This window comes from Marmota flaviventris, chromosome 2 (assembly GCF_047511675.1).
Source record: "Marmota flaviventris isolate mMarFla1 chromosome 2, mMarFla1.hap1, whole genome shotgun sequence".
Classification (NCBI taxonomy): Eukaryota; Metazoa; Chordata; class Mammalia; order Rodentia; family Sciuridae; genus Marmota; species Marmota flaviventris.
This window is the reverse complement of record NC_092499.1, coordinates 62,780,715-62,796,669: the sequence shown is the minus strand read 5'-3', so window position 1 is coordinate 62,796,669 and position 15,955 is coordinate 62,780,715. Positions and strand designations below refer to the sequence as shown.

At 42.6% G+C, this 15,955-nt stretch overlaps 1 protein-coding gene across 3 annotated transcripts in view; it reads left to right on the top strand.

Annotated features, from left to right (window-relative positions):
- Positions 1 to 2,720: 2,720 nt before the first annotated feature.
- Nid2 (nidogen 2) overlaps positions 2,721 to 15,955 on the top strand; it is a 63,862-nt gene continuing 50,627 nt past the window's right edge. For all 3 annotated transcript variants that reach the window (XM_071607911.1, XM_071607910.1, XM_071607912.1), the window contains exons 1-3: positions 2,721 to 3,035; positions 3,736 to 4,044; positions 12,153 to 12,385. In XM_071607911.1, the coding sequence (XP_071464012.1) occupies positions 2,805 to 3,035; positions 3,736 to 4,044; positions 12,153 to 12,385 (773 nt within the window). In that variant the 5' untranslated portion in view covers positions 2,721 to 2,804. The remainder of the gene's footprint in view (positions 3,036 to 3,735; positions 4,045 to 12,152; positions 12,386 to 15,955) is intronic.

Genomic DNA, 15,955 nt, shown 5'->3' with positions numbered 1-15,955 from the left:
AGCAAATTCAGGTCCTAGTCCCAGGCTGGCTTGCTTGCCTTCACTTATTTGACAAATTTCTTAAACTTCTGATAAGCCAGGCATGAACCAGGCAAACATTGTGGCAGGCATCGAATAAGACAAAATCCCTGCCTTTGGGGTGCACTGGTGGTGTTAAGGGGGAGCAGAGGAGATCAGGGTTTCTAGGAGATATGTGTGACAGGAGACATGAACATGCCAGACACTGGGCACAATGGGAGCAAGAAGAGGCTTTTATATCAGACTGTAGTTTCCGGGAAAGCTTCCTGAATGAAGCGAGTTTTGATTCAAGTCTTGAAGGATGAGTGGGTGTTGGTTTAAGGCTGACTGGGAAATATGACTTCAGGTAAAGGAACTAGTACATGAGGATATTCTCCAACATAGAACTGTGTGTTGTATTTCAGAGCTAAAGTCTCAGCTGAAGGATGGCCATGGCAAAAGACAAATTTACAGAGGTTGACTACAGCTACTTTGCAAAGGGCCTTGTGGCAATGTAATTTAGTGCCTAAGGGGAGAAATTAAAGATCAGACAGAAATGGGTTCAAATCTCATTTCCGGAATATACCAGCCCTGTAACAATAACTGATTTGTTTAACCTATTAGAGGTTTTCTTAAAACAGTGTTTAGATGTTTCAGTTATCTACTGCTGTGTAACAATTGTCCCCAAATGTAGTGGCTTAAAAAAACATATATTTATAATTCTCACAGTTTCTATGTTGTTGGGAATCTGGACTCAGCTTAGTTGGATCCTTTCCTTCAGAGTCTCTCACATGTTGCAGTCAGAGTCAGGCAAGGCTGAAATGTCATCTCAAGACTCTATTGGGGAAGAACCTGCTTCCAGCCCACTTACATGGTTATTGGCAGAATTTAGTTCCTTGCTGGCTGGTGACCAGAGGTTGCCCTAGGTTCCTGGCTATGAGTAGCCCCAGGCATAACAGTTGGCTTTCTCAAAAGTCAGTGTCAGAGATTCTGCTAACCATACAGAATAGTCTTATGTGGCGTAATCCTTGAAGTGACTTCTCATCACTGTTGCTACATTCTATTGGTCAGAAGTCACAAGGTTGGCACATACTACAAGGGCGGGGCTTATACAAGGGCTCTAGCACCAGGAAATTGGGATTTGGGGGAGACTATCTTGGAGTTCATCTTGGAGTCCCACTTGCCTCATTAGTTCAGTGCCTCCAATCAGTACTAGGTATTGTTATTGTTATTATGCCGAACTGAGGATTAGGAAAAACTTCAGGGCGCCAAGGGAGGAATTTGTAACTTCGGATGACATTGCACAAGTCATCTCATGTTTTGTCTTCAATAGAATGAAGATTCTTGACCTGGAAAAATGAGAAAATGTATGTGCAAGTATAAATGCGTTTGTGTCAGGAGCAAATATATAACTTTGAGGAAGCAAACTGCTTTGGATCAGTTTTCCACTTTATTTTGATTCTGTGAATCTCACAGTCTGGTGTCTTCAAGGTTTTTAGTGTTTGACCCTGTGGGTCCAGAAGAATTCGCATAGCTGGAATAAACACCTACAAAGAGAAATCTGTCTTTGGAGAGTCCCTTAAGGCATTTCCAAGCCTTTGCTTCTTTCTATTAAAATACCTTTGTTTCTAAGAATTCCATGGGGGATCTGAGAGAGAAAACAGACTATCTGGAAAATTTCAAGCTCTGGATAATAAAAATGGTAATAAAATCTCTTCCAGCTCCTGAGGCTTCGCAAAGGTGATGTTTATGGTGCTTGGGGTTCTCTCACACCCGCGCAGCTGCTTTCCAGGTTATGTGGTTTCCAGTCCTGCAGATCAGCTCGGGTTACCGATTCCCTGGCCGCCCGCGCGGCAGCTCGGATGGTCGCAAACCGCAGGCTGAAGACCAAGTCTTCCGACCCCAGCGCCTCACTCCTTCTGGCCCGGTGCCTTATCCCTCGCCCCAAACGAAGCGCATCACACACTTGAATCCAGGGTCTTCCCTGGTGCGGTTATTGCCCGGCGAAGGTAAACAGTGCCAACTGGTCACACGGGCATTTCGGAGGGTGGAGGAGTTCTCCCCAGCTGTCCGCCCTGCGGAGGAGGGCGGAACCGAACTTGGGAGTCAGTTCCCTGAGCTTGTACAAAGGCGGACGTCTCCTCAGGGCATCTCTGGGTGGGACGAAGTGGAGAAGGAGGAAGCGACATTGCCACTTTGCCTCTTTCGGAGGGCCTGGCCTTAAGGGCAAGGGGCGCCAGGGAACCCCAGGCAGGACGCAAACCTCCTAGCGTAACCCCACCACCCATCCTTGCTCTGCCAGTCCGGCGCGGGAACGTTGCGCCAGCCAGCAGCTGCGCACGCCGCCGGGGGTCCCCTCCTTCGCGCTTAGATCATCTCCTGTAGCGTTTGCTGTCCTGGGTCCTCTTAGGCCATTTGGTCCCAGGGGCGGGGTAGGCCGGGGCCGAGGGGCAGCCCCGACCGGAGGGCGGGTGTGACCCCAGGAGCTCTCGGGGAGCGGAGGAGGAGGAAAAACGAGCAGCCCCGAACAGCCCTGGCCGGGGTTTTTACCTCGCCAGCCCCGCCGCTCCCGAGACCGCAGCCTTAGAAAATTTAATGAGAACCAGATGTAGTGGCCGCTGCCGAACTTTCTCAGAGCGGGTGATTGGTCCCAGGCTGACAGCCTCAGCCAATGGATGCGCTGGGCGGGACTGCAGTCCCTCCCCTCCGGGGCGTCTGTGGGGATCCAGGTTCGAGGCTGGCTGCTGGTGGACCCGCAGGCAGGCCGGACGCTCTGTACCACGGGACAGCCCACTGGCGGAGGGAGCATGCCGGGGGACCAGGCGGCCAGGCGGCCTTCGCTGCCATCGCCATCGCCGCTGCTGCTGCTTCTGGTGCTGCTGCTTTCGCGAGCCGCGGCGCTGAACCCTGGAGAGCTCTTCCCCTATGGGGAATCGTGGGGAGACCAGCTCCTGCAGGAAGGCGACGACGAAAGCTCAGCCGCGGTGAAACTGGAGATTCCCCTGCGCTTTTACGATGTCCAGTTCAACAACCTCTATGTAAGTTCAGCCCGCTCCTGGTGCGCGACTCGGGCACATTTCTCTAGGTTCTTCGCAGGAGTTAATGTTGTGGCCATCCCACCGTGACCCTTTGGAAGGAAGGAAATAGTCCACACTCTCGGCTCTCTCTCAGGGGACGCGGCTTCGGAGCGATGCCGCTGCCTGACTCCTGCAGTGGTAAAGAATTACCCGGAGAGGAAGAGTGAGAATTGTTCGCAGCCACGTAGCGTACCGGGCAGAAAAGAAGGTGGGGTTGCCCAGGCGATCAGAGAGGTTTGCAGTAGGACAGTGAGGAGGCTGTGCACTTCTGCAGAGCTGGGGTGTTCCCTCCTCGATCTCGAGTCTTTCTCCCCAGGGACATGGAGCTATAGGGTTGTTTGGGGAGTGAGAAGATGGACGAGCCCTAGGGCGCCTAGACCTATTGCACGCGTCGTGGAGTGGGGTTAGGGATGGGATCGCGGCTGTAGTTGTCCTAGTAGCCCTGCAGCCAGACTCCCTCCTGTTAGGAAGGAGAGGCTTCTTTCCCTCAGCAGGACCCTTCCCTCCCTGCAGGATTGGGTGAGCGCGCGACTGGAGATGGGCGGCCTCCCCTTTGCTTGATCATCAGAGTCTCTCTCTCTCTCTCTCTCTCTCTCTCTCTCTCTCTCTCTCTCTCTCTCTCTCTCTCTCTCTCTCTCTCTCTCTCCTTCTCATCACCCAGGTGGGCACAAACGGCATCATCTCCACCCAGGACTTCCCCAGGGAGACCCAATATGTGGACGATGATTTCCCCACAGACTTCCCAGCCATCGCCCCCTTCCTGGCTGATATCGACACGAGTCGCGGAAGGGGCCGGATCCTGTACCGCCAGGACACCTCCCCCGCAGTGCTGGGCCTGGCAACCCGTTACGTGCGCACAGGCTTCCCGAGCTCAGCTGCCAGCTTCACTCCCACCCACGCCTTCGTGGCCACCTGGGAGCAGGTGGGAGCTTATGAGGAGGTCAAGCGTGGGGTTCCGCCCTCTGAGGAGGTAAGTGACGGGCGATGCTCCCCAGCTGAGTGAATCCAGGGATGGACTTGAATTTTAACGGGAACCCGGGGACTGGCTCCTAGTTTCTTCTGACTTTGCCCGTGTACCAAACTTGATGGTTCCTTTGGTGGCCCCATAACCGAAGTGGTTTGGAAGAGTGGCTTCAGAGGTGTCCTTTGATGTCTTCTGAGGCTCATTCAGATCTGGTCATGTTAGCAAGGAAAACTGCTTAGTGCAGATGCCAGAGGTCCTGGGAATAGGCAGTTTACTGCTTATTTGTTTATTTTTAGGATCACCTCTAAGTATTTCTAATTATGTGTTCACTAAAGGAAAAATCAGAAAGTCAGGAAATTTAAAAAAACACTAATTTTCCTACTAGTATTAAACATTTTTGTATGGACATTTTCCAGAGTTTTTTTCTTTACACATACATAATTGCTGTTTATTAACAATAGTGGATTCACACTGTATGTACTTCTACATAACTTGTTTTTTCACCAAATATTGTATTCCAAATATGTTTTGACGTTAATAACTATATTTCTATAACATTAAGCATGATGACTGGGTAATATTCCACTCAATGTGTTTACCATAATTTATTTAACCAGTATTCCCAGTGGTCATTAAGGTTGTTTCCATCATTATAAGTACTACTTGTGAGGCACTTTTCAAAAAGTTACATCTTTGCACATCTTCTTAGCTGACATTCCAGAAATCACAATTGGTAGGCAATTGCTTTTTCTAAGGTACTTGAAAGCTTTTGCCAAATTGCCCTCCAGATACCAGTTTACCTATATTCCTTAGTTTATAGGAGACTGTCCACAATGTGTTTTACAGTCTTTCCCTGGAGAGAGCAAAGCAATCCAGGCTACAGTTTTTGATCCCAGGAGCAAGATTTGAAGTACTCCAAATGGACAATGGGTAGAGCCAGGGCAGTTTGGTAAATGGCAAATTCCCTCATTCTTGGGAGTAGGTAAGGATTTCCTTTTATGCAATTAGACCTAAATATAAAATGTGGTGCTTCAAGGGCAAAAATATTACTTATTTTAACTCATTAAAGTGTTTCTTAACTATAGAAAGATAGCATATATCCTCCCTAAGAGGTTAAGAAGGTAGCTCAAGATGGTGGCTGTTCTTGCTCTGTGGTTAGAGTAAGAGGACTATTTTCTATAACTTATACTAAGCAAAAACTCTTTTAAAGTGAAAAAAAATTATGTTTAGGGTTTTCTTTTTGCCGTTCAGTTTTTTGGTCAAGTAAAATTAGTTTTATTTATTGAACAACTTTTTAAATGCATGGTTGTGACATCTCAGTTATCTCAACAGAATATCTTCAGTTGAAACAAACATTGTGCACCTTCTTTATGCACACCACTGGGCTGGGTAGAGGGTTGGAGAGGACATAAAGAAAAATATGGCTAGGCTCTACCATTACGTTTCATTCATTCATTTTTGTTTATAAGTTAGAAAATTGATTCAAAATTGTTATCACATGCCAATAATAGAAATTTGAAAAACAGAAAATAAAAAAACATTATTTATAATTCTAATAATTAGTGGCCACCAATGCTTACACTTTATTATATTCTTATAATCTTTAAAAAAACTTATATCTTAAGTGTGATATTTTTTACTTGTGTGTTTAAATCACTTATATTTAAACATAGTTGAGATTTATTTATCCAATAAACCATTTCTGTACACTTACTATTGGGTCATTATTAGGGTAGATACTGTGAAAGGACATACTCTTGCCACGAAGGATCTCATAGTTTGGTAGGAACATGGATTTTTTTGAATATGATAGGTATGGTGTCTTGACTTAAAGAGCCTACCCCTAACCCTTCCTGTGTAGGGGGAAACCATCTGTGTGGGTTTTTTTTTTTTTTTAAATCTGTGTGGGGGTTTAGTGAAAAGGTATCTTTGTATCTGAGTTGAGTAGAGTAGATCATTCACTATAGAAGGTATAGCATGTGTCACCCATGTGCCTTAAATTATAACATGCTGAGGGCATTGCAGGTTGTGCCTTGTTACTGAAGAGGAAGGGTGATGAGATACAAAGTTTTTAGAAAGGTCACATATTCCTTTGGGAGGAGTTTGGATTTTTTTTTTTTTTCTGGGCAGTGGGCTGCCTTTGAAGGATTTTAACAGGGGAGGGGCGGTTTGAGATGTTTTTGCTTTGTTGTTTTTAAAGAGAGATAATTTTGATGGTATTGAGAAGGTTAGGGCACAAAGGAGACTGACTGCTTAGACAATTATTAAACATGTTATTGATTCAAGCTATTTTGTTAAATTCTTCCAAAAATATTTTATCATACTATCTTCCCATCACAATCCTACAGGATAAGTACAAGAATTACTGTTTGCATTTCACAGATAATGGCAAATAGAAGATAAAGTGATCATCCAGGATGATTGCAGAGGACACTTTTGATGCCAATATCACTTCCAAATTTGAATTGCAGTACTCAGAAGAGAATCCAGTTATATGTGTGTCTTATTTTTTCAGTAGAGAAAAGAAAGACAAAGTTGAGTCTAAGTAAATTAGAGAGAAGAGCAATTGCATGACAACTGGGTTTATGAAATCCTGCTACAGCTTTTGGATCCCAATTGTACTGGGACTTCTTTGAAATAAAAGTTACCAAACAGATGAGATGACTTAGTTAATTACCTTTCTCAATTTCATCTGTAGCAGGGGTGTGCTACTTCTTTTATCAAATTTCCAGGGTAGTTGTGAAGTCAATGACAACATAAAAACATTTGGGAAAAAAAGAATGGTTTTGAAAGGTTAGCCAGTCAGTGACTTTGGAAGTAGTGACCCAGATTCAGACTAAATTTCCTAACCTGTAAAATGGGGTAGCAATGCCTCCTACTGTACAGGACTGTTGTGAGAATGAACCGAGGTGACATTTTTACGTAAAGCTATTGTAGTCCCTTGACCTAGTATCAGCCAAACTATGTTTCCCTATGTTGACTTGATAAGACCAGATTCTACTTCTTTTGTTCCTTTCTCTCGTAAAGATGTTGTGATACAGGTCCTTTGTGTAAGCATTCTTTAACTAGAGGGTTTTCTGAATAATGTCTTTTCTTGTTCTTTTTTGTTTGTTTGTTCCTTTTATGGAGGGAAGTTAGTTTAGGGAAAGGTTTGTAGATTCTATTGCTCTTTAACATTTCTAGTTAAAATCATTCTTTAGACATTTTCATATACTAAATTGGCTTCAGAATTTGTTTCCTTTAGAAAGATGAGGATTCTGTTAGGACAGAGTGTGTTTTTTCAATTACCCACGTTGAAGAGTCTTCTGAATACTTTAAAGAGCCCTGGGACTTGAATTCTTGCTTTAATAGTTTTCTGGAGATAGATTTTGGCAACCATTAAACTACTTTGCTTGAAGGATTGTGTGAATCTTATGTGGATTTCTTGAATCTTGGCATACCCTAAGATAATATTGCAGAATCACTGGAAACTTGAATATATCAGAGGAATGGCATCTTTACCACTTAAAACAGTCAAGTTGGTGCCCTTTCTCTCCATTGATATTCCCATTGGGTATGACAGGAAGCTGTACCTGATGTTGCAGGAATGTCAAGGTGTAATTACATCAGGAAAAAAATGTGAACAAATAGTGTTTATCAATTCAATTAATCTGAGATTGTTTTAAACCTTCATGTAGGTAATTCACAAAGAAGTCATGGTGTTGACTTTCAAAGAACTTGTGGGAGACACAAGAGTAGTGTTTACTTTAGCTATGTGTGTGTTTTTGTTTGTTTGTTTGCAGGGGGAGGAGCATTGTGGGGTGGTCACTTTTAAGGGCTTATAGAGAACTAGGTTATACAGATCTGTGTAGTGTGGGATGTTTTTGTTGACCTAGAATTTCAGTTGTGTTAAAAGTACTTGAGAGAATGAATATTGAGAATGAAGTAGCAGGAGGGGTTGGTCTGAGTTGGGGCATGTCCTGAGAGAAGACTGAGAGGGCTGAGGCTGGAGAAATGGATGAGGGAGTAGTGGGACAGTGACATAAGAGTGAGTAGGAGGTTGCCCAGTGAAGGCCTCCATGTGGAGAGGGGGCATGTTGACTTGATGCAAAGGATGAAAATCACTGACCAAGAAAATTGGACTTGGCTGTAGCTTTTTGACTTCTAAAACAGGGTTCAGAAGAGGGAGGTCTACAGATTATCAGGGCAAATTTAACCTGAGTCTAAGATATAGGTATAAAGACAAAATTGAGACACATGTGGAAACTGGTTTAAAAAAATACCGAAGTTTTGCTCAAACCCAAGTGTCAGGAAAGATGCAATATTAGGGATGTGACTGCATTGAGCATTTATCTTTGAATTTGGGGCAAGTTCTGTAGGATTTAGTGCAGAAAAATGAACAGGGGAAATCACGTATGTGATGGTGTTCTACAGATGAGGAAATGAAGAATTACACCAAGGAATAGAGGTTGGTGTTCCCATTGAACTCAGGAGGCCACAAGTCAGTGATCCTACAACTCTAGAGAGCATGTGTCCCTAGGAAGACAGGAAGAACTCTGTGACCCCTGAAGGCAGTCATCCTACTCCACTTTCATTTTTATTTTGGTAAGACTCTAGAGGCAAACCCCTTGGGGAGAGGGACTTTTTGTCAGATGTCTGTAATTAATTAAATGAATTACAAGCATTGGAAATCCTTAGAGGGGGCATGTTTTGTATCCATCAGCCTATGTCTGCCTAGTGTCACATCAGTATGGAGTGGTGATGTCATGCACCTGGAAGGGGAAAGGCAGACTCCTCTCTGGTTTCTGCTCAGAGTTCTGGCCTTTGTCTCTCTGATATCAGGATGGTGGAAACCTTGAAGCTCTGCAGCCACTAGCCTGAACCTGTGTACTGCTTCTTTCCCTTTAGAGGCCCCTCTCTCCTCTCTGGGATCCTGGGGAAGTTGAGAACCAGTGACCCTTGTGTAGGGTTTGGCAGCCCATCTGAGGGTTTGCCTTCAGAATCCAAACATGTGGGGCTCTTGCAAAGGCTTGTATCTGGAAATTCAAGGACCTTTCTGGTTTGGAAGCCAGTCAAGGAGTGCTTGGGAGGAGGAGCCCTTCAGGACAGCGTCAAGTGGGCTCTTTAGCAATTAGATGTAGAATTTTGTAGAAGTGTCGGAGAACTTTACAAGTCATCCTTTGGTGTGTGAGTTGTTTTTAAACAGCCAAACTCTTCTGGAGTGTACTTAGAATTTTGTAGAACTGATGGAGAACTTTACAAGTCAGTATTTGGTGAGTGGGTGGTTTTTAAACAGCCAAACTCTTTTGGAGTGTACTTTGGTCTCATAAATTCTATTGAAAGGAAGTTGTTTTCTTCCTTTGATATTTGCCTGTTTCAGAGGAGACAAAGAAATTAAACATTTGCCACCTGTAATGAATACTTGTCTCAAAGAAGGCATATGAAAGATGTTGAACACATCTTGATCAGAACGGGGCTGTTGGGTGAGTGACTGAGAGAATGAATGAAATGCTAACTACCCAGACCCCACGGGGAAAAGCCAGACCCCCCTCTCAGCTTTGTTTATTTTTCCATATCCCTCCTCCCAGTCCCTGCAACTCCTCACAATCTTACACTGCCTTATCTTTCAGAATTTCTCTAAACTTAGAACCGGATTCTCCCCTATCTTGTACCTTGATTGTGGGCAATCCACAGCAGGAGCTTTTAAAGTGTAGCTTTCTAAAATGGGGTTCTTTCTCTTTCCCCAATGACTTCTCTTTTCCAAATTGAACTTTATTCATTCTGACCGAAATAAAACTCTGAAGTGATAGAATACACATTAATTGATGATTAAGTATATATTATGCATAGACAAGGGGGCAGAATACCTTGGTTTACATTTGGCAGAAGTCGAGGCTTCTGATCTGTGAAAGATTCTAGAAAACATTCCTTGCCTTTTGTTTTAGGAACAGTCAAGTTTTGCTGAAGAAACAATCAACAGCCACAACAATAACAAATATATCGGCTCCCCTGTCTATTAAGGGGAATAAGGTTAAGAGGGTTTGTAGATGCAGAGGAAGAAGGTTGGGGATGGGGGGAGGGGGGACCAGCAAGGATTTTTTTCAGTTAGAGAACTACAAGAAAGTTTACATAGTATTTGTGTGTGTGTGGTGCTGGGATTTAGACTCAGGGCTTTGCCATGCTAGGAAAGCACTCTACAATGAGCTACATCCCCAGCCCTTTTAAAAATTTTATTTTAAGACAGGGTCTTTATAAGTTGTCCAGGATGGCCTCAAACTTGCCATCCTCCTACTTCAGCCTCCTCAGAGCAGATGGGATTACAGGAGTATGTGCTGTCATGGCTCCTGCAATAGTTTTTTTTTTTTTTTAAGCATGCTAATGCCTGCATTTCTTTGTCCTATCTGCAAAACCTCAAAACTACTTTGAAATTAAATATTGAAGGGAAAAATTAGCATTAGAAAAGATCTAGAACAAGATGGGAGAGGACCCAGGACAGACCCAAAGCAAGACACATTCTTTCCTCTCTATTGTTTTCAGTTAAGTGTGAGGTTCTTCTCTGTGCCTAGCAAAATGAGAAAGTAATAATTTGTGCCAGTAAATGTTTCTATGAATCACCTTATTTATGAGGGAAGTGGTTTTTAAAAAAAATACCAATACAGTTCCTTACTAGATTATAAAATGAGTGTGTGATCTAGTGAGAGAGGTAGTCTTGCAGCCCTAAGTATAGCATTTTTAAAAGATAATCCAGGACCATTAACTGATCTTTTAGAAGGGTGGTGGGCAGATAGCTGGATAAAGGTAAAGGTGAAAAATGTCTTATTGAAATAAGAGTAAACTGAACATCAAACAGTGATTCTGTAGTCAGCTGGGTACTGAGTTTGTGGCTAATTTAGGCTCCTGGTCTCTCTCTCTCTCTCTCTCTAGTCTGCTTTGACTCCTGTGGTATTTATTAACATTCACAGGCTGCCTCTGTGATGCCTCCCCACCCCGCCCAGTCTTAGGCTCACACCCTCCTCTGTGGCCTCAACCACTCTACCACTCTCCCATAACTGTCCTGCAGTTCCAAACACTGCTGCTTCCCTCTGGGTCTCGCCTAGGCAGAGTCTCCTGTTTTTTGCTCCTTGTGTATTTGGCGCTGAGCATAATATCCAGTGCTTACTAGACACTTGGCCATTTGAATTACTGTAGAAATGAATAAGCAAAGAGGGTTTACAAACATATAAACAGCCAACCAAGCAAAACGAAGTGAATGTGATCTAGAAATACCCACAGAGGTGTCACGGAGGGTGAGAAGTAATTCTAGAGAGAATCACAGAACACTTCCGAGGGGCAGTGTCTGAAGCTTAGGAGGGTTTGTAGATGCAGAGAAACATGAGCAAAGGATAGAAGCACCAAATACATGGTACAAAGGGGGATGACGTAATAGTCCAATGATGGTGCAGCAGAACTGAGGGGAGGTTGGGCCATTACAAATCCCCGTGAATGGGGCGCCAAGGACTGGCCTAGTGGTGCAGGGCATGGGTGGGTTCTGGCTGCCACCACGGACTTGCTGACTGACTTTTGGCACATTTGCTAGCCCCTTGTCTCTTTTGCTCATCTGTGACTTGAGGGTAACTCTGGTGCTGGTGTGGAAGAGAAAAGAGAGTGAAGCCATGAGAGCAGCAAGGAGGCCTTTTGGTCAGCTGGTGCCTAACACAGTGCCTGCCCTCCATGGGCACTTAATAAATACATGAATTCATGAATGAATGATCCAGAGGAGAGATGCTGAGTGCCTGGGGTTATACACTAGGGCAGTGACTGTGGAGATGGACAAGTTAACTTTGCTACTTGCTCTTAGCTCTGAGAGGGGTTTAGATGAGAGATGTTGGAAAACGTAAAAAATTTTTAAGGTTTTTTTTTTCTGTGCCAACTAATATGAATTAATAGAAGACACTTATAATACATGAATGATAGTACTTATAAATTACATTTGTAATTTGAAGAAGGAATTTTAAAGATTATATTTCAAGACAATTTGGGGAAATCCTGAGAAAGGTGAGTGCCTTTCCACCTTGATGTCTTGCCTGCATTCTGTCATTTCCTTCATCTGTTCGTTTAAGGATGTCTCCAATTTCTTTTTCTTTTCTTTTTATTAGCTGAACACTTTCCAGGTGGTTTTGGCATCTGATGACTCCGATTCCTACGCCCTCTTTCTTTATCCGGCCAACGGTCTTCAGTTCTTCGGAACCCGCCCCAAAGAGTCCTACAACGTCCATCTCCAGCTTCCAGCCCGGGTGGGCTTTTGCCGAGGCGAGGCTGATGACCTGAAGCGAGAAGGTTTATATTTCAGCTTGACCAGCACTGAACAGTCTGTGAAAAATCTCTACCAGTAAGTAACATGGAGCTTAAGCCTTTTTCTGTTTGAATATAAAGAATTTAGGACCCAAATCCTAGTGGCTATAGACCATTAAATTACCGTTTGGTGGCTTATAAGAAAGACTATGCATCAAACCCAGGAATTAGATTGGACCCAGGGAGAATCAAGTTCTCCAAGATGTAAAAGTCCTTTATTTTTCCTGCCCTGTTGAGTATAGATACCAGAAACAGAGCAGTGTGTGTGTGTGTGTGTTTGCAGAGCCAAGGAGGTTTGCTATGAAAAACATTGCTCTTGGAACCACATAAAAATATCCAGTAGTATAAACTGCCTAGGTGGAGGGTTTTCAGGTTAATAATTTCACAGGGGAGGATTTAGTCTATTGGACAGATACTGTTAAAAATTAAATTAATATAATTTAGGAAAAAAATAAAACACATTTGTAAATGTTTAGAAGCCTCAGGAATTCTCTATGGCTTTATTACCTGAAGTTACACTAATTGATTTTCCATGGGGTAGCCAGAATTGGACCCATGTCATTGGCTTATTCCACAATTGCAATATTCAGCCCTGACCCGTTTTTTTTTTCAGTCCATTTAGGGGCAGTATGATTTTTATTAACCCTGGTATTTTGAGGGTTTTTTGTTTGTTTTGTTTGTTTGTTTGTTTTTGTCTTTCTTGTATCCCTTTCCTGACTATTGGTCCAGAAACCAGATGGAACACATTGTTTATCTCCTAGCCTCCCTTAACTGTGTCTCAGTTTCATTAAATCATCCCTGGGTATAGGAACACCTTACAGCTATGCATGGCATCTGCTCTGCTTGACTACCAGACCATGGGCACCGCAGTCAGATAAGGTTTCTCAGAGCTGACGTTTATTGAAAGCTTATTATCTGCTAAGTATTGTGCTAAATACTTTCCAGGTGTTATTTTAATTAAAAGTCACCAGAATCGCAGGAAGTAAGTACTACTATTTTCTAAATTTTACAAATAAGCTTAGGGAAGTTAAATCAGTTGCCTGTGATCTCAGAGTTAAGTGGCCAAGCCACAGCCCAAGTGCAGGTCAGGAGTGCTCAATTGCTTACTCTGTTTTATGCTGAGCCCTTGTCTCCTTTCCCATTCTGTGACCCACAGGGGGCATCTTTTGGTTTCTAGCTAGGCTTCTGTATAGTCTGGACTCTGGGGCAAACTTAGCTCCTTGTTCTCTCTCTGCTCCCCTCCCCTCTCCATCCTCCTCTTTTATTCAGGAGCATGTGTTCTCTGCTCCTCAGATATTATGAAAATGCTCACAGTGAGCCAAACACTTGCAGTATACAGATTTTTTAAGAGCCAGGCCCTGCACACCAATGACTTGTGCTCTGGTAATGTAGACAAATAGGTCAATCCAATCACAGAGTCTGGAGTAAGGGCTGACATCTACACAGGGCCCAGGAGCAGTGGGACCATAAAGCCCATGGGGAAAAAAGCAGTTGTGTCCCCCACCAGACTCCTGAAGGCCCTGGGATCTAACACTATACATGTGTGCAACAAGCACACAGCACTGCCACTTACCTCTCCAGACTGTCCATGTCTTCATCATTGATACTTTCCATACATCTCTTATTGTCTTGAGAATGGAATAAGAAATGGGGCCAAGGCAGGCTCTGAGGTGCAGTTCTGTAATCCCAGCAACTCAGGAGGCTGAGGCAGAAAGATTGCAGTTTGGGCAACTCAATAAGACCCTATCTCCAAATAAAAATGAAAAGTTCTGGGGATGTAGAGCACCTCAGGGTTCAATCCCCAATATTACTAAGGAGGTGGAGAGAAATTGGGACCAAATGAAGTATGTAAAAAAAAAAATGTACAGAAAATGCAGAACAATGTGAAATAAAAGTAAAAAGTACCCGTGATCACCACTTCAAGTGATAAACAGTGTTAGCTATCCTTCCTGTGTTTGAGGTACATACACAAACTTTTTAAAACACAAATTGTTTGTTCACTTTACATGTGGTATTTTCACATTGGTCACTGTCTCACAGGCACTTTTCAGTCCTATGTCTGTCTATATTATCATTTTGAGACAATAAAGCATTGCATCGTGTATGTTCTGCATTGTCCAACTTGTTGATGAACATTTAACATGTTTTTGAATTAAAGGAAGTGACAAATGACATTTCAGTTCACTCCTAAATACTTTGGTATGCATCACTAAAGAGTAGAGTTATTTTCCTTGTCAATGGAACCTTTCTTTTCCTGAAATTTGTCCTATACTGGTAAATTCAAAGGTCATAAATTAAATAATTCATAATGTTTGTCAGACTCTTCTTTTGCAAACTTAAATGTGAATGTGTACATTTGCATTTTGGTTGATTAAACTTTTCTGTCTTCTGGAAGATAGTAATACTAAGTAGGTAAATCATGCACAGGGTGTGTACTAGGCATTTTGTGTGGTTTTCTCACTTAATCTTTCTAACAACCCAACAAGGAAGGCATTAGCATCCTATTTTGTAGCCTGGTTTTCCCCTCTAGGAAATAATTTCTTTCTATCACTAAGCCTTACAAATGATCTGGGATTTTATGATAAACTCAAAACTAGTTACTTTCCCATCATACACTATGACAAAATCCAGAATCATTATTTATATGTCATTAGAAGGCTATTTTATTTAGCTCTTATCTACCAGTATTTGCGTAGCCCTATCTGAAAGTTTTATAGTTTTCTGTTTCTAAATTCGAGAATAGATTTCAAAGCTGCAACACTTCTAATGTGATGATCAACTTAATATCCTAGACGGCTAGGATTTTCTCGTATCTTCTTTAATTTTCCTTTTTGCTTCTGAACAACACTAATTCTTACGAAAATACTGTTTTTGCATAGAATATTGTTCTAAGGATCACAGTTTTATTTTCTGTGCTCTTCTTTTCCTAGATTTACTACAGCAGCGGCAGCAGCATATACATACACTAACAAATGTGTGCATACGAGCACACACATACGCACACACACACACACACACACACACACAAAAGAGAGAGAATCTCAAATTGTGTTTTAAAATATTTTTACTGTAAAAACCCAGATTAATATGATGAATACCTACCCCCTAAAGCAGAGATCTCTTGCTTTTGCAATTCAATACATTTTAAATATCTTATTCATTATTCACTCCTATTCTTCATTGCTGACTTTGGAGGAAATTCCATAGCATGGGAGAATTTGAGCATGCTATTTTGTACAAACAGCAGAAGAGTCTATAAACTGGTAGATTCAAGCTAGCCAGACTCTTGCTAGCTCAAGTTTCCTCTTAGTTTTAAAAATCTTATGGATAGTTGTTCTCTTCAGAATGTATCATTGACTCTAAAATAATGGATTATTGGGATATTTGGAAAACTGAATAATCATTGATACTTCCCAGTGGAGAAAATGAGTGATCTTTAGATGTTTTTGCAAAGACTTCTCACTTAAGACTCCTTTCATTTTAACAAGCTACATTCTTTTTTTGGTGGGGGGTACCAGGGATTGAACCCAGGGATGCTTAGCCACTGAGCTATATCCCCAGCCCATTTTTGTATTTTATGTAGAGACAGAGTCTTACTGAGTTGCTT